The sequence below is a fragment of the Pygocentrus nattereri genome, chromosome 20 (assembly GCF_015220715.1).
Source record: "Pygocentrus nattereri isolate fPygNat1 chromosome 20, fPygNat1.pri, whole genome shotgun sequence".
NCBI classification, from domain to species: domain Eukaryota; kingdom Metazoa; phylum Chordata; class Actinopteri; order Characiformes; family Serrasalmidae; genus Pygocentrus; species Pygocentrus nattereri.
The window spans coordinates 21,071,445-21,091,061 of record NC_051230.1 but is presented as its reverse complement, the minus strand read 5'-3'; the positions used below and the strand labels follow the sequence as shown (position 1 = coordinate 21,091,061).

Sequence of the window (19,617 nt, the reverse complement as noted above, 5' to 3'; positions counted from 1 at the left end):
GCCACCACTGCAACAGTTTTATAAACGTACACATTTATAAATGCTCTGCCTTTAGCCAAATGCGCTTGACATGACTTTTGATACAACAGAAAATAACTTTTCCATGGAGAAATATTTATGACTATGTGCTAAATAGTGCATTTTCCACTCATGAAAGAGCAGCAATCTACAACGCAAATGTACACTGGATACCTTTAAGAACATATTTCTCATACAAGTAAACGTTGGCCGCAGTACATTTAAATAGCACAAACATACCAACAAGGTCAAACCTCGTCAGACTGTATTACGTTTACCTGTTATTCAAACAACTTCTAACGGAAGTGGTATTAAGTGCTCAAATGTGGATTTAATTTTAAACAGGGAGGGCGGGCAGGGGGTCAGAGGAAAATAAACATTTTTCCAACCCAATGTTTCATCAGAGGAAGCACTTTGGAGAGGACAAAAAATGCATAAAAGGGGATTGGGAGAGCATGTCAGCATAATATTGTTGGTAATCTACAACACTGTTTTGTCTTGATATTTTTCACCTCCTTTTTTCTAAACACAGGAAGTGGTATATAAGACAGTTTCTTGGACTCATCTACTGCAGTTTCTTTGAATATTTGAGAACAGGACAAGTTGTTACCTAGTCTTTTATGTCAGCTCCGTTAACACTGGCTTATAATACTAATTGTGGCAGCACAGTATTGTTTACAGCATCAACATTTTGGAGGGAAATGTGTCTACACTCGCCCGACGTACTTCATCCGATCTCATAATCATTGGGTCCCACTGGGGCGGCTGAGAGGTCACATTAAACCCGTTTTTTTGGCTACTCTTGACAAATTGTGGCGTCATGTATACTTGTTGCTGGTTGGTCAGAACACAACACCATTTTAGTTTACATTCCATTTGTCATTTATTTATTTGCCCTCATGTTGCAGGGGTATTGTTTTATTAAAGCCATGTAATGCTGTCACTCTTTGACCCGTGTGACATGCAGTGTTAGCTGCAGTGATAATAAACACTTGCCCCTGTGTAGGAGGTCATAAACCCAAGCACGTCGTTTTTGCCCTGAATTCATGACAAACAGAGCTCTTTCAGAAGAGAGCTACATATTACAGGTCATGGCCACTCCATTAAATCAAATTAACCATGTTAACAGATGTCAGTGTGCCAAAGCTTGCAAGAAACAAAAAGAACGTACTCCTACTTAGACACATTTTGGCCCTGTCTATTTGAAATAATACAGTGAAATGATGTCAAAATAAAGCGTCACTAAATGCACAGCTTTCAGTGGCCTATTGCTTTTATGGAGCAGCAACAAAATATGGTCAAATGCACAGTTGTTCAATAATATTATATATATATATATATATATATATATATATGTGTGTGTGTGTGTGTGTGTGTGTGTGTGGGTGGGTGTGTGTATTATGTCAATGCCACCAGGCTTCCAAAAGGAGATATCAAGAAAAAGTCAACTTGATCCAACGTGCTGATCCAAGCCAAAGTCAGTCATGCTTTATTGCCTGTGATTTACATATTCAGACATCTATAATTATCTTGTAAATGGTGCATCAGCCTACAAACTGCAAGAGCTAAAATCATCCAAATCACTAGAGTCATTTAGTTATCGTGGAAGCCTCAGCAATATTCTGTCTTTTGTACAGTCCACTACACCATCAAATGGCATGGTGACCGCAAGAATGATTATTAGCTACATATCTGTGTGACCTCAACAGACTTATTGCTATATTATAAAACAACACCAACATAAAATATGCTAAAATATTCAAAAGTTCAGTATTTTGAAGTTTAATAATAATTGCAATAAACACATTTTTCAACAAGAAATGTAGTTCTTTTAGAGTGTGCTATCACAACTACAGACTGCTATCAGAGGACAAGAACTTGTATATTATATATAACATTTTAATAGTTTTATCATGAAGAAAATATCTTAATATATCAGCGTTTACGGCAGAAACCTTTACTGTATTTGTTTTTTAATACCACTGTAACAATAATGCTAAATTCTGCCAGTGTCTCAGTGCAATTTCCTGTTTTATCATTAAACTAAACCCCACAATGGATTTAATACTACTTAGAACAGAGCTAAGCAAAACCACAGACATTAGAAATATGCACAACCATAATAAGTCTGTTTTAAAATGAATCATTAATGAAGGAGCACTTTCGCCTATTAATTAGTATGTTGTATTTAAGTCTAGGTGTTTAGTTTAAAACTCAAGATCTTTCTTCATTGATATGTTTATGAGCAGCATAACTGTCCATTCACAGCACAATGGTATTTAGTGACTTGGTGCATTAATAAAGAATTCAGTTGTTGTGAGCCGGTCAAAGTTGTGTGTACGTTTATTTATTTAATTTTTTTTTAAAGGCTTCAAAAAAGGGGCAACCAATCAGATTTTAGGACCATTTATTTTATAATAAAGCATACATCATGTAAAAAAAAAAAAAAAAAGAATAGCAAAAAATGCTAATTTGAATAATAAATATAAACCAAATAGAAGTGACATGAAGGTGAAAGTTTGTTTAGACTTCCCCATCTCACAAAATTTATGGCCATCATAATAAACAAAACATTTTATCACTGATGCTTGCTGTTGATATTTTTCAAAGTATGTATTAACTTAAGCAATTTTTAAAAATTTCTGTATACTTCAATCCTCGAGACGTAAACGTCATTCTGAGTGGTTTGATGTGAAAAGGTTATTTGAAGACAAATTGCCTCTAAAAATGGCAGTGAGAGGAGTTGCAATGTCATTTTATTTATGGTCTAAAATGACCAAAGAACCTACACGTGTCTAAGTTTTTGTATGAAATGTAGTGTTAATGATAGTTGAGTAATGGTTGAAAAAAAAATGCATTTTATTTATTTTATGTCAAATCTATTGTAAAAAAAAACAAAACATAAAGCCTCACAATCATAACCATTTCATGTAATAATGTTAATAAACTATGCAGATGTTTGGTTGCTATCACCACCACTGAGAGCAATTCTGACTCCAGCATCTCTAGAATGGAGCATTTCACATCAAACCACTCTGGATGACTTTGTTTACATCTTGATAATTTAATTACATTCCCCTTTAACCAGTCAATGGTGTTAAAGGGCAACAGCAAATTTGGGGATGGCAGGTTTGCTTGTTAAGCATGTATGTATAGGGGGTTGGTAGGTGTTGTAACTCTCCCCAGCCTGACACAGTGCAGATTCTGTTCATGTTCTAATGGAATTGATGCCATTTTTTTCAGGGGAATCCCATTACGTAGTGAACGGAGAGCTGTAATAGTGTACTCACATTCATTTTCCCACTGCGGTTGGCCTCCTCACGCTCAGCCAGCGCTCTCAGGAAGTTATCTTTGAGTTCTTTTCCTGCACTTGCCAGCGTCCTGGAAAAGTCAACAATGAAAAGGTTTGAAATGTTCCTTAAAAAAGTATTTAAAGCCTAAAATGTTCTCTGTTTGAGTTTTCCCCCAAATAAAGCTCACACTGATGCTCAGTGTTTTTGATATTAATTTATTATAGCAGTAATGACTCCCACTCACCAGTCAAGCTCCATATATTATTTCTGCTCTACTTCTACACTTCATTTGCAAATTAAGGAATAGTTACAATGAGTGAAAAAATTGAGAAATTTGGTAAAGAAAAAACTGACACTGCTTGAAGGTTTCACTTTAGTTGATGTGGATGCAATTAATCATTTATTTACAAACAAAAAGCAAAAATAAAAACCTGTGCCATTCATATACTGTGGTTAACTGTAAATCAAATCAAATGCAGCAGTGCATCATGTCAAGGAAGGAAAAAGACAGTTGGGCTGAAAGAAACCGGTTGCTCAAACTTTAAAACAGACCAAACAAACTCATAAGCTATTTGGCACTGAAAATACATGCAGCCTAGCTGCTACAGAACTGATTTATGAATCGAAAAATGTGAACAGTCCCAGTGAGTGATTTCAGTTAAACACTACAATGCTGGTAATTAATCGCAGTGGGGAATGCTTTTGGATGAATTTTCTCTCCCCCATTATTCAGGCCTGTTTTGTGTTGAGCATTGCTTTTTCGACGTGATCTGGCCTCCTTCCACGAAAGCAAAGTTTTGGTCTTCTTCAGGAGCCACGGCACCTGACAAAACACTGGCACTCATCTCGCATCTTTCACAGTGCAGTACCAGCAATAGCGCCTTGTCATTCACCCCAGGGTTCACTTTGCTCAACTTTCATAATGTCTGCAGTATACCTGCAGAATCACCTGCTTGCCAGTAAACAGGTATTTGAGAACTTGCTCGAGTTTACGCACTCCTCTGTGAGGTCCAAGGAAAGGTGAAAAGGGTAGCTGGGTACAGAATGACTGATCCTTACCTACTTACACTTGACATTACATTCTTCCACGCAGCTAAATTATTCCTATTGATGACAATCACCTTCCCAAAGTCAAGAGACAATATGTTCCATATGTGGACCAGACGTAAGGCTGAACAATATTGTAAAAAAGTCATGTTGCAACCTCATATTTCACTAAATGTTGTTGAGCTTTACTAGGGGAGTTACGATTCACAGTTCATTTTTTGATTAGATATAGTGCTGTTGATTTTTCGATACAGCAAAAATGTTGTTTATTAGTTAATGCTTCCATTTTCAGTTTATTAGAGCATTCAACATTATAAAAGTGCAATATTTGAACCTGTGTTTTATAGTGCCCCGACCTAATGCTCAAATAGCAGGCCAATATGTTACTTGGTATATTAAGCATTTCAGAATGAGTCTTCCCCACATATTCCCACAAAGATTCCCATATATTCCCACATAGAGTAAATTATCACTCTAGCAATGGAAAGGCTGAGTTTTGAGGGAGAGTTCAGACAGTAGGCGTTAATTGCCAGGTTTGCTTGAGTAGGGAAATTGGCAAACTGGGCCTCCAGGATGTGAGCTGAATACCTCTGTATTACCATAATCAGGGAAACAAACATGTTTTAATATTAAACACAACACGTGACTCATTACCTTACTTTTAACCGTCTAACATTATTTACTATAACTGAAACTATGGATTTTACTGCAGGTAAACGTTAATTAACCAGAGTCCTACCTTTTACAGGGGAAGTGGATGAAGACAGTGATGTTCTTGTCACTTTTTCGTGGCATTCAAATTTGTTTTCTTTACCACAGCCAACTACTGCTACTCACTAGCTGGGTTAGTAGCTTACAGTAACTAGCACAGCTCAGCTTCTCACCATCAGGGCAAATAGTGCAGCAAGCTAATGCTGTGTTTGCATTTTAGCTTTGAAAAGAAAAGCTGAGTTTTAATGTCTTCTTGAGGGGCAGATAGTGGCATGCAAATGTTGCTTTGGTAATGGTGAGAGTTTTGTAAGTTTGATTTATATAAGGTAGAAAAACGCAAGAAGATGCAAGGACTCAATAGTTTATAGATTTCAATAGTTTTTTTTTTTTATTGGCATTTGAGTACTTCTCTTTTTTTAATGGTCACAAATCTGGCTTCCAGGTATAGGATGAGGATATGCCACCTTAGCCCCCCAAGAGCTATACCACTGTGTTGAAGGACTGGTCTTCTGAACGCCTTTATTTATCCAAACACCCATAGAAATATCTGTGACTGGATTGACAAAACATTGTGGTTAGTGGATTATTTGCACATTGCACACACCTCTGCCATATTAGTGCAGTAAAGGCCAACACTGCAACAACAATGAAGGAATGAGAGATTATGCAGTCCTAATCAGAATATTTTGAAAGCAGTATATTCTGTAAAATTCAGCTCTGTTCTTATAATATTCAGCTTTTTTCTTTGTGTATAGTCAGTTGACCACTCACTACTGCTCATTATGCAAATAGCTGTGAAGTCAAAAGTCATGCACCTGCACCGGCCAGAAGGTTTAATATTCCTAATGAGCCCCCAAACCCCTCCTCGCTGTGGGGTTAACAGACATCCACTGTTTCTCAACTCAGGTTACAGAGAGACAGGTAGGGGGGCTTTTACAAACAGGGCCTGCCGCTTAGAAAGGATTTAGCGGACCATGATGCGCTTGGGGCCCTCGTCTGTTTATTCTGGATGATGAAAAGAAAGTAGGGGGAAAAGCTCTAAGTAAATGGAACACACACATGCCATTTATTCTGCTCAAACTACTTGGCTGCCTGCAGTTCATAAATGTTCAGTCAGATGCCAAGTACTGTAACATTAGCAAGAAGTGACTGTGCAGCATTACACCACGAAGAATACCGGCCTGCGAGACTGACTAAACCAGAACGATGCGGAGCATCTGAAACCCTGCAATGGTCTTTGTTGTTTTCCTGAGCTATTAAATGTAATTACACAATTAAAGGATTATACTGTGTTACATAAGGACTTAAATTTACTTTTGATTTACGTTCTATATCGACATATTCTTCTGACCAATTTCCATTTGGTTCAGTCTCAACCAATGAAATGTAGCTGTCAAAGTATCATGTATCAATATATTTCACAAATATATAAATAAAATATAATCCATAATAGTTCAGGCTGAAGCCCAGCTGCTCTTCTGATATATTGCTAAGATTTGGTGTGTGTCTGAAATGCAATAAACACTGCCTACTCAGACAGTACTCTGAGGCAGAAAGGCACCCAATCATGTCCAAAAGAAATGTCCCTTGCTGCCTTATATTTCCCATAATCCTGTGTGTCAGCACCAACATAAAAAAGATAAGATAAAAGAAAACACAAGTGCTGGTAGGAGTGAGAATCTAGGCGCCTCATGATTCGATTCGATTACAATTCAGAGGCCTGTAATGCGATTATAAAATGGTTATCGATGCTTCTTAATGCATCTTTTTTTCTATACAGGATTTCTATTTTGTCACTGATGACTGGGTACTTTCAAAGCAAAGTATTTGTAACAATCCATAATGAATTTACTTCCAATATCTTTTATGAATAAAACAAATGGAAGTGATGTGTCAAGTGAACTGGAAGGCTCTCATTCACTGCTTTTGTTTGGAGCACATGAGACGCTGCTGCCATTCATCTGCGATAAAATGCAGTTGCGGTGACATAAGACTCTGTGGTAATGGATGCCCACCCAGCACATGTTCAGTTTTGGTCTCATTGTAGAGAGTGGGGGGTTGCTGAGTCACTTAAATATCTTTGAGACGAGACACCGTATCTCTGCTCCTAAGTGTCCAACATGGTGCGAAAGCCCTGGCTCTCAACGACTGAGAATGGACGGAAATCCTTGGCAATAAAAGTTGTGATAGAATTTGTAATTTGCTCCGATTCTTTGACACCACTTGCTCGATGGTCCTCTGGTTGGCAGCAAGTACAACCGATAGGAAAACAGGTTTCTCATGTTTGTCATTTACAAAATAGTCTCACCTAACTAGTAGCTAACAAAAAAGGCAAAGAGAGAGTTTCAAGACGAAAATTCAGAGGGGAATGGACTTATTCGCATTTATAAGCAGAGCAGTTGGTTCCCTGGTACGTTAAATCTGCAACAAAAGACTGTCAAACACTAAAACTTTGCGAAGATGAAGTCAGCTTCTCTTTCAAATTTTGCTCCACCTTAAATGGTGCTGCATTTACATTCTGGCGCCTCAAAAAAAAATTTAACAAGAAGCTGGAGAATGAGAAGCGACTTAAGCCTCATAGAACAGTTGAACTTTGAGAGACATTTTACAAAAAAGCTGCTCTACTTTTGAAGAAAAGTTTCCCTCATGTAACCCTACCTTCACCTTGAAACCATTTGTCACTCCAACTGCACACCTCACCACTGTCTCACTATCCTTATACATGTCCTGCACCACCCTAACATACTTTACAGCTACACCTGACTTCCTCATACAGTACCACAGGTCCTCTCTTGGCACCCTATCATATGCCTTCTCTAGATCCACAAAGACACAATGTAGCTCCTTCTGACCTTCTTCTGTACTTCTCTACCAACACTCTCAATGCAAAAATTGCATCTGTGGTACTCTTTCTGGGCATGAAACCAAACTGCTGCTCACTGATCTGAACCTCTCGCCTTAGCCTTGCTTCAACTCTTTCCCATACCTTCATGGTGTGCCTCATCAACTTTATACCTCTGTAGTTACTGCAGCTCTGCACATCACCCTTGTTCTTAAAAATGGGGACCAGTACACTGCTTCTCCACTCATCAGGCATCCTCTCACTCTCCAGGATTTTGTTAAACAACCTGGTTAAAAAGTCCACTGCCTTCTCTCCTAAACATCTCCATACCTCCACAGGTATGTCATCTCGACCAACTGCCTTTCCATTCTTCATCCTTTTTAAAGCTGCCCTCACTGCCTGATCCACTATCTCTCCCCCCGTTGTCATCCTCTCTCTCTCGTTTTCCTCGTTCTTCAAAGTACTCCTTCCATCTACTCAACACTCTCTGTTCACTCACTAGTACATTTCCCTCTCTATCCTTTATCAGCCTAACCTGCTGTACATCCTTTCCAGCTCTATCTCTCTGTTTAGCCAAACGATACAAGTCCTTTACTCCTTCTTTACTGTCCAGCCTCTCATACAGCTCATCATAGGCCTGAGCCTTTGCCTTTGCCACCATTCTTTTCGCTATGCGACTAGCCTCACAGTACTCCTGCCTACTTCCTTCATCTCTCTGGTTATCCCACTTTTTCTTAGCTTCTTCTGAATACTCTCCTGGACTTCCTCATTCCAACACCAACTTCCCTTGTCTTCTTTCCTCTGACCAGACGAAACACCCAACACATTTTTGTCAGTTTCTCAATTTCCTCAGGTAGCTCCTCACTGCCCCCAAGGGCCTGTTGCTATTTTTCCCTGAACTGCCTGCAACCATCCTCCTCCTTCAGCTTCCACCATCTAATCTTTGGCTCTGTCTTCACTCTCTTCCTCTTCTTTGTTTCTAATCTCATTCTACAGACAACCACCCTATGCTGCCTTGCTACACTTTCCCCTGGCACCACTTTACAATCTCCAATCTCCTTTAGGTGGCATCTCCTGCTATGGATATAATCCACCTGTGTGCACCTCCCTCCACTCTTGTATGTCACCCTGTGTTCTTCCCTCTTCTGAAAAAACGTGTTCACCACAGCCATTTCCATTCTCTTTGCAAAATCTACAACCATCTGACCTTCCGCATTTCTGTCTTTCACACCATACATACCCAGCACCTCTTCATTCCCTCTGTTCCCTTCACCAACATGTCCATTGAAGTCTGCACCAATCACCAATCTCTCCTCTCTAGGGACACCATCTACCACTTCATCCATCTTACTCCAAAATTCCTCTTTCTCCTCTAACTGACAACCAACCTGTGGTGCATATGAACTGACCACATTCAAAATTACACCATCAACCTCCAACTTCAGGCTCATGATCCTGTCTAACACTATCTTTACATCCAGAACACTTTTCACAAGCTGTTCCTTTAGGATTATCCCTACTCCATTTCTCTTCCTCTCTACACCATGATAGAACAGTTTGAATCCACCTCCAATGTTCCTGGCCTTGCTTCCTTTCCATCTGGTCTCCTGGACACACAGAATATCTACCTTCCTTCTCTCCATCATGTCAGCAAGCTCTCTGCCTTTACCAGTCATTGTCCCTATGTTCAGAGTCCCTACTTTAACCTCCACACTCCTGCCTTTCCTTCTCTCTCGCTGCCTTCTAACCTGCCTTCCTCCTCTCCTCTTTGATGGTCTTTGACCTACAGTTGTCCAATTTCCACCGGCACCCTGCTGGTCAAAAGCACCGGAGTCGGTCGTTGTTAACCCCGGGCCTCGACCGATCCGGTATGGCAATCATATTTGTGATCCGCATGATAGTTTTGGCACAAGTTTTACGCCGGATGCCCTTCCTGACGCAACCCTCACCAGCACCAGAAGTACACAAAGTACACCCCTAATGGCTGGTTTGTGGCCTTTTTTTTTTTTTTGAAAGGACAAAATAGTTCTTCTTATCATTTGGGCTGTGACTCCTGGACTAGCCTAGCTTTTAATGCAGAGGGTGCCGGTCAGATTTCTCACTCATCCGGGGGTGTTTTTAGTATGTGCTCGTCACAGAGTGTCTGGCCGCTGCACTTCAGCATTTCCAAGTTCTGCCTTTCCGTCAACCTTACGTTATAAATTAAATATTTTTGACATTTGTGAATCAATTCTGAATCATCTACATCCGCATTGTGATGCATCTAAGAATCGACTTCCCCTTCCAACTCTCAGTGCTGACAGAGTGGAAGAGAGTGTCTAGTTTGTGTTGAAGTACAATATTTTTGCTAGCTTTCTTAAAATAACTTTTTTTTTCAAGGTAAGTCTAACACTAACAGCTAGCAGTCAGCTGTCGTGTCTTAGCAGTGACATATCACTGCTCTCGAATTGCGTCTCAAACGTGGTTCAGCTGCAAGATACCTTCATCACAATGCTGCTTCAGGCAGCAGGACATCAAGACAGCAGCCTTCAGTTTTGGACAGAGCCATAATGCATGACTGTAGCCCTCTCATTCAATTACAGCTTTTAAATGAATTTCTTTGGCACTTTAGGCAGACTACACTGGACAGGGCTTGCAGGAGAACTATAGATAAATCAACAATCACCTAAGAAAAGCAACAGCAAAGTGAAGAGCTACAGCTCCCCTCAAGAGCCTCCACTGTGACATAAGTTCACAAGCGGTATAAACAAGAACCACTGAATATTGATATATACACTCGTTCAAACGTATTTCACTCTATGGAAATCACATGGATTTCATGTTCAGCCCCAAGTTCACATGATAAAAATGTTATTGAATTGTTAAAAATAAAAAATGCACTCTTATGAATCCTTCTTGTCCACTTGTATAGCTACAACAAAATGCAGTGCCTTAATTATTATATCACTTGACAGGCCTAGGCTACAATGTGCTTTTGCTTTTGCTGGTGTTAACTGTGACTTCTAAGGGTTAAAGAGCCACTAGGAATGGGATTTGGTGTGGAACAACCAATAGTAACTGTACCATTTCAAATTTGAATAATTATGATAACCATGTACAATGAATATATTTTTTTAAATAATAGGACATACACTCACCAGCCACTTTATTAGGTACAGTTATTCAGTTGCTTGTTAACACAAATAGCTAATCAATCACACGGCCGCAACTCAATGCATTTAGGCATGTAGAGGTGGTCAAGACAACTTGCTGAAGTGCAGACTGAGCATCAGAATGAGGAAGAAAGGTGATTTAAGTGACTTTGAACATGGCGTGGCTGTTGGTTCCAGACGGGCTTGTCTGAGTATTTCAGAAACTGCTGATCTACTGGGATTTTCACGCACAACCATCTGTAGGGTTCACAGAGAATGGTCTGAAAAAGAGAAAATATCCAGTGAGCGGCAGTTGTGTGGATGAAAATGCCTTGTTGATGTGAGAGGTCAGAGGAGAATGGGCAGACTGGTTCGAGATGATAGAAAGACAACAGGAACTCAAATAACCAAACAAAATCTCTCAGGAATGTTTCCAACACCTTGTTGAAAGTATGCCACAAAGAATTAAGGCAGTTCTGAAGGCAAAAGGGGGTCCAACCTTTTACGGGGTCCAACCTAGCAATAAATAATAGCACCTAATAAAGTGGCAAGTGAGTGTATAATAGTCTACAGCTATTATATATCAATATATATATATATAAATTATTATATACACAATTACATAACGTCAGTATAATACCCATGGAGAAATTATATCAATGTGTATTAGCTTTTTATTTTATTTTTTTAAAGGTTCAATATATTTTAACATCATTGCAATAATATGCAAAAAAAATTCTAAGTGAAAATTTTCATGTCCTATCTCTAAGGGCAACAAACATCAGCAATTGCATGACACCATCAATACAATCTATACCTCTACAGTTCCAAGTCATGGCCTTGATAACCAAGCTGCTAAGATGACAGAAGCAAATTACAGAAATCTACGTGAGGCCCCGACCCACCACCCAGGGAGTGTCAAACAAAAACGTCAACAAGATGAGGTGTTAGACAATTATTAGCTGGTCACGGTAATCTTAGGAATGATCTCACTCTTGGTCTATTCAAAGAATGTGCTGAAGGTTTGGTGTGCCCGTTCCTCAGCGCTGACGGTCGACGTTCTTCACCGAGAATATGCTAACATGTCATTGTGGCTAAAGTCAACAATGATGGCTGTGTTGATTATGCTGACATTGCTTAAATCGCAATGCGATTAACAAACGTTTAGTTCATTTATATCTCCTTTATCAAATATGCAAACAGAAGTGTTCTGCTATTGATAGCCAACAAGATATGAGCAGCTGTGTTGGTTCTCATTATCTAAGACTTGGGTGACTGAGGTGTAACCCAAGCCAGAGTCGTTCATTGTGCACCATCAGTTATGTCCTCAACATGGACCACTCAATTTGACTTGTTTTCAGAAGATCTAAAAAATATAATGGCAAAATTAGTCTAGCAGAAACTGCTTCTGTTTAACATGATATTGAATGGTTATCATAGGGCAAAGGTTGTGTGGTGTTTTCACATTATAACACTCATCAGCTTTTTACAAAGCAAGCTTTGCAGTTCAGATGTCTGGGAAACTCTGTTATAACAGTCATATGCAAACGTTTGAACACCCCTATTCAAATGACATTTTTTGTACTAAATGTGCCATAACCTTTGCACAGGCCACATTTTATTTTAGTCCTATTTCTTACCAGTTTCACTGGCTTTCCCCAAGCTCTTACCACCAAGCACAATAGGGTTAGTTTTTAAAAATGCCATGCATTTTTGTCATAGACGAAATAACTTTCAACTCATCCACTAACTCGTCAAGATGCAACAGGCAAACAAAAAAATGATGTAAGTTTTATGAGAAAAGCTGTTGCTTACCATAATTGTGTTATTATGGAGTAAGACCCTATTTCCATATTTCCTCTAGAACTCATTGTACCACTTGTGGGATTTGCCAGTATCTTGCATACAAAAAAATGTTGGTCTCACATCTGTGCAATGTTTGGATTCTGAGGTGGGTGTCAAACAGATGTGCCTTAATTACAATTTTACATAGCAAATTGGAAAGTACACATTTATTCACTCGCCAGATGCCACAAACGCATTGGGGAGTGAAAAAAAGGCTTCTGAAAAAACATCATTTACGTCCAACAAAATTGGCCACACTGCTTCTCATATCCGGCATACCTTTAAAGCTTGTTAGTTTCTGGCAGCGGCATTCAGCTATGTGTGGTGGAGATGGAGCTGAAGATAGCTGCTTGCGTTTATGTTTTTGATTATGATTCCACCACGATCGTAAGCAGTTCTGTCAGAGCGGATTTGAGTATTGAGCAGGGACATGGTGGTGGGTTGGATATTACTGAATAGTGAAAATATAGCCAAATATATGTGTATATATATTTATATAATGTATAGAAGGACTCTCAGGACTAACAATTGGCAAAAAAATGGTTTCTTTTGGACTCAGATGCCTGGGTATGCCGTCTCAGAGCAACTGAATCAGTCACTATTTTTATAGGCATATGATAAATGGCCCTTAGAGGACAAGCCTAAGTGGCCTTGAAATATGGTGTTGATGCACATGGTGGGCCTGATTATTTACATCCAATTTAAGGGTGTTTTTGGACATAAGGCATGCCACTCAGCTGTGCGATTTCAAATCAAAGACTGAGGTTACGGTCTGTGTGGGTGTACTTTGGATATTCATCCTCATTCTGGAAAAAAAAAAGCCTAAACTGCATTAACTGCAGACCTTTCAGCTATGCCCCTTATATCTGAGATTCTCAGCACATGTGCATGGGTCAATCTTGATTTCGAGACCACAAAAGATGGGAATTATGTGGACTAGCCATGAGCCCACAGAAGTAATTAATCACAGAGAAGCATAATAAAAGGGATTCTTTCTGAAATGGATTTCAGATGGCCTTTACACTTGATATACAGTCCTCTAGTGTAACTGTCACAATAACAAAGGCAAGCCGAAAAAAAGGACATAATGACATTATTAGTGCGATGAAAAAGTCCAAAAATGTCAAGAAATGACAAGACAGAAACTGTAAGAGGCTTTACGTCTCACACCACAAATGTCAGTGTAATTCTCTGAATGAATAGATGCTTTTCATTCCTGTAAAGTGAAAGGTTCCCGCTGTAAACCAACTCCAACAGTGTATGTTACACTTTAATACCAGTAACCAACCCCTGTCATGAAATATATTGGACCTGTCAAAGGTCCTTAACTCAAACGGTCGGTATTCCAGATGTTTTGAGTTCCAAAACTGTTTTGAGGAAAACCCCCTTTGTTTTCACACACATGATGTTGACGTTGAAGATGCAGTATTTTTTGGGTAATGTAAGTCTAGTATAATCATTAAACCCTAAAAGTTTAAAGTTATGTTGTATTAACACTGTGGAATTGTATTTACATCATTTTAATTTTAAGGCAGCTAGAATGCATCATAGGACTAGGACGGATAGAGATAATGATTTACTTTGTCGTGCTTTCGTAAACAGCAAAGCCATTAAAATTGCACCACTAGTGTGCACCAGTGGCAGATTTACAAAGATGCTTCAATTGTGCGTTTTATAGACAGCAAATTTGAAAAACTGTCTAAATTAGGCTTAGAGGCAGATTTGATCTCTAGCATTGCAGACTTGCTGAGAAAAACAAGATGGCTATGCAGTATGACCTTTACAACTGTGTCCAGTGCAGGCAAAATGACCAAGAAAAGGACTAACAAGGCTGAAATCGGCTGAAACGGCTTCCTAAGCCAAGAATTTAAAGTGAATGAATCCCCACCCCCACCCCCTGCAATATCCAATATTTTTCATGTAAATACATGCCAAAACAGATACATAACCATTTATACAATGTAGAAATTGGGACAAGATTCCCATTAATTGGTATTACAGAGAAATTTAATGTTTTATTTCTATCATCGCAGTGATACCATCACATATTTGGAAAATATTTTTACTCTAAAATGAAATGAGCAGGAATGCATAAGAATACCAAAGAAATAATAAAATAATAATGACAAAAAGCCACCTAAAGCTGCAAAACATAGGCTGTATCAAAACTGACACTTATTTAAAAGAAAAAAAAACTATCCTATGGAGACGTCATCAACAAGCATAGAGATGGTCCTCCTGCCTCCCTGCATTACCCTTCAAAGAGCTCCGTTACACTGTATTAAAAAGGTGCAGGTTTTCCTCTTTTTTGCCCCCTTCCATGTTCAAATAAACTTGAATTTGAGGGAGGAATGTAATTTATACCAGTCTCTGGCCAATGCCCATAATGAAAGTTTTAGAGGAATCACATAGTGGTGAAAGTGCATGGGCAGCACATATTTGAAAACTGGAAGCCCACTTCATCTTCAGCATGAGTTAAGAACTGCTGCTAGGTCATGGAGGCCGAGGCCCCAATGTAAACACAGGTGCTGAGGAGGTGTGTAAATGGGGTTACCCCCATCCAGTAGCAAGAGAAACACTGAAAGTCACGCTTCGAGATGTAAAATAGCTTCTAAGTAACATAAAAACAGACTGGACTTGCGTTTCCGTTTTCAATTTGACAAGGTTCTTCATTCAGGCTCATTAACCAGGCCTTAGCTATTACACAGCACTTGTTGCAGCTAATGATCAGTAGAGCCATTTGCCAAGACATTTATCATTTATCTTACTCGTTGTCACATTTGCTTAAGACCATAAGGTTGCAGTTATAATCTGGAATAACGTTCAACACCGTATACCATATTTGTTTACAGCATTGAAAAAGCTTCCACGTAGGCTGCTCAAAATTGGTACATAATCACTTGAACGCACCTATTTGAGCTATTATTTCCCGCAGTTGTTATTCTTTACAATCATGCTTGTGGGGCAACAAACAGAATGTGAATTATGTTTACATTTATTGGGTTGAGACAAATACATATAAATAAAAGAAAGCTGATAAGCATTTAGTAGGAAATATAGTAATTTATAATAATTTAGCATTAAAGTTATGTTTAGTGCAATAAACTTTTCAGTGGCGGCGGTGAGTAATATATGTTAATTAGATGTTTGTTAGGAGGGCAGTGGTGAGTAACGTTTGTTTATTTGATGTTTTTAAACACCTTTAGAGGGCAGCAGCGGGTAAAGTTTATTTGATGTTTAAACAATAGAACAAGAGAGGCAGACACACAACCTCGCGGCACACAACTTTGAGTGTTCTATTGTCTTTATACAACAAATAAATAAATAAATAACTAGTAAATAAATAAATTGGGCCGTGAACGTGGCATTTAATGTTTTAATGTTAGAAATTTCTTCCGCCAAATTATAGTTCCTTAACAAGCAGCTTGTTGCTACGTCAGAGTAACTAAATTCCCAAACTGTCATCACCACTGAGCAGCTTTCCAGTCGACAGCAGAAGAACACCTAAACAACCTGGAATTAGGCAGAAATTAACCGAATACCATTCGCCAAATGTGTAGTCTGATCTTCAGACTATCAAGTTTAGCTCAGTTTTGTCAATTTTTGCTAGTTCAGTTTTAAGCTTTGTTCCAGCCTGTCTGTAAAGCATTTTACAGTTCATTTTATTTGGCAAATGGTATTGGATTAATTTCTGGCTTATTCCAAGTTGTTTAGCTGTTCTTCTATCACAGCTGCCAACTGAAAACCTGCTTAGTGGTGATGACAGTTTTGGAATTTAGTGTAGTCTCATGTTCAGAGTATGACCGAATCAGATGTTGATCAAACGTGATCTTAAGTGTCCATTTTCTGTTTGTGGCAAAGTAATAAGTGAAAACGTGTAATTGTTTTAATACCTTTAGAAGGCAGTGGTGAGTAATGTTTATTTGATGTTTGTAATTAATACCTTTAGAAGGCAGTGGTGAGTAATGTTTATTTGATGTTTGTAATTAATACCTTTAGAAGGCAGTGGTGAGTAATGTTTATTTGATATTTGTAATTAATACCTTTAGAAGGCAGTGGTGAGTAATGTTTGATGTTTGTAATTAACACCTTTAGAAGGCAGTGGTGAGTCATGTTTATTTGATGTTTGTAATTAACACCTTTAGAAGGCAGTGGTGAGTAATGTTTATTTGATGTTTGTAATTAACACCTTTAGAAGGCAGTGGTGAGTAATGTTTATTTGATGTTTATAATTAACACCTTTAGAGGGCAGTGGTAATGTTTATTTGATGTTTGTAATTAACACCTTTAGAGGGCAGTGGTAATGTTTATTTGATGTTTGTAATTAACACCTTTAGAGGGCAGTGGTAATGTTTATTTGATGTTTGTAATTAACACCTTTAGAGGGCAGTGGTAATGTTTATTTGATGTTTGTAATTAACACCTTTAGAGGGCAGTGGTAATGTTTATTTGATGTTTGTAATTAACACCTTTAGAGGGCAGTGGTAATGTTTATTTGATGTTTGTAATTAACACCTTTAGAGGGCAGTGGTAATGTTTATTTGATGTTTGTAATTAATACCTTTAGAGGGCAGCGGTAATGTTTATTTGATGTTTGTAATTAACACCTTTAGAGGGCAGCGGTAATGTTTATTTGATGTTTGTAATTAACACCTTTAGAGGGCAGTGGTAATGTTTATTTGATGTTTGTAATTAACACCTTTAGAGGGCAGTGGTAATGTTTATTTGATGTTTGTAATTAACACCTTTAGAGGGCAGTGGTAATGTTTATTTGATGTTTGTAATTAATACCTTTAGAGGGCAGCGGTAATGTTTATTTGATGTTTGTAATTAACACCTTTAGAGGGCAGCGGTAATGTTTATTTGATGTTTGTAATTAACACCTTTAGAGGGCAGCGGTGAGTAATGTTTGTTTATTTGAGCTTGCATTGTTGTCAGTTGGGAGCTTCTCAGTGTCAACAACTAGAAAGAAAGATAGCTAATAAGCCAATATACTCCAATTCTGAATAATATTTTATGAATTTATTTTAAAATAGATTTTAAAAATAAATAAAGTTAAATAAAAAGTTTTAGTTAAACCTTGCTTTATTGATATGATTGTCAGTTGATGACTGTGAACTGTCAAAATTTTGTGTGTCAAATTTTTGTAGGAATTTCAGAAATCTAACAATTGAGAACAAAGTTTTAAATAATAGAATTATTGTAGGGCAGAGGTAGGTTTTGTTGGTTTGTATTGTAATTTTGATGGTTTTTTGTTTAGTGCTAACTTGAACCGCATTTCACAGGCTTTAAATACTTCTTAATATTTCCAAATACGTGCTGGAATACTGGTCCTCAAAAATTATTACTGAAGCATTTTTGTCTGTCTGACAGACGTTAGCACACACATTCACACCTTCTATAGTGTTTAAAATGATATTTCATATATTCATAATTTACTTTGATGTGATTATCTTGTTGGTGTGGTAGTTTCTAAGCAGCTCCTGTGCTGTATTAACTGTGTGTACAGGAGACTGTTCTCTGATGCGCAAGTAAAAATATTGATACTTCTGTAAAAAACAAAGTAGTCTGTCTAGTAATCTGTCTAGTATGTCAAACTGGGGACCTTCCGGGCAAAAGTGAAGTGGAGATTATCATTTGTCCAACACTATGAATTCAGTTCATGAAGGCTTTGCTATTAGCTGCTGAACTAAATCTGGTGTGTTTAATGATGCAACGTGCTGAGGTCTGCAGTGTTTTGGCCCACAAGGACTGAAGCTTGATGCATGTGATCTAGCCTCTGGAAGTGGTTAAGAGATGGAGCTGAGTCGGACGCGTGTGTACTGAATGTATGGCAGCTCTCTGATCACTACACTTACTTATGTGATAAATCAAACTTGTCATGCCTTCATAGTCTCTTATTGCAAATGTTTTGCTGAGCATGTTTCTGATCGTATGATAATTCAAAGTGCTTTCACACAGGTCATGTCTTTCTGAGGGATCTTTTAGTTTCTACTGTCAGGTGAAAAGTGGAGTAGTTTTTTGTGCATGATGTGGATGCCTGGCATAAATTTTTGATGCATTCAACAAACCATAATTTATTTATTTTTAACATTTTCCAGATATTAAAAATTACAGTTGTATCTAAATGCCTTGTATTTTAGTTGATAATTTTTGTCGCATAAGAAAAACAAAGCTTTCAATTACTAAATAGAGAACTGAATACCAACAAATGAATACTTCAAATTATTTGTGTCCGCAATAGTTCTGTCCATAGAAAAGTTTTTGTTTTATGCTATCCTCATGCTAAAGATTAGGCGTACATTTTATTTGTTGTTACTTTTTCCATGATGGTGTTCAAATTTACCAGTTTGTATTTCAATAAAAGAAATAAGTGGGTAGTGACTTAGTCATATCTATGGATCTTGAATATATGAAACAGCATACAAGCATAAAACTACTAAGCCACTTTCATTAGAAGTATCACTTTTTTACAGCATTAAACAAGCCATTAAATCTTCGTGCTTTATTGGCTGATATCAAACAAATCTGCAATTCAAGTTTGGAATTTTCACTGTCAACACAACCAGCGCTCACTGAAAGAACAGCGTGAAAATGTATGCACAGTAACTATAAACTTTAACTCTGCAGGAATGAGGCATTGTCCTGATATAGACCCTCCACGGAGTATGAATGTCTCTGCTGGGGGTAAACGGCCTGTCAGTGGAGTCTGAGGGTCCATGAACTATCT

General features: G+C 38.1%; 1 protein-coding gene across 1 annotated transcript in view; it reads right to left on the bottom strand.

Moving 5' to 3' along the window:
- cfap299 (cilia and flagella associated protein 299) overlaps positions 1-19,617 on the bottom strand; it is a 154,579-nt gene that overhangs the window by 74,825 nt on the left and 60,137 nt on the right. The window contains exon 4 of the mRNA XM_037531483.1: positions 3,309-3,399. Coding sequence (XP_037387380.1) covers positions 3,309-3,399 — 91 coding nt within the window. The remainder of the gene's footprint in view (positions 1-3,308; positions 3,400-19,617) is intronic.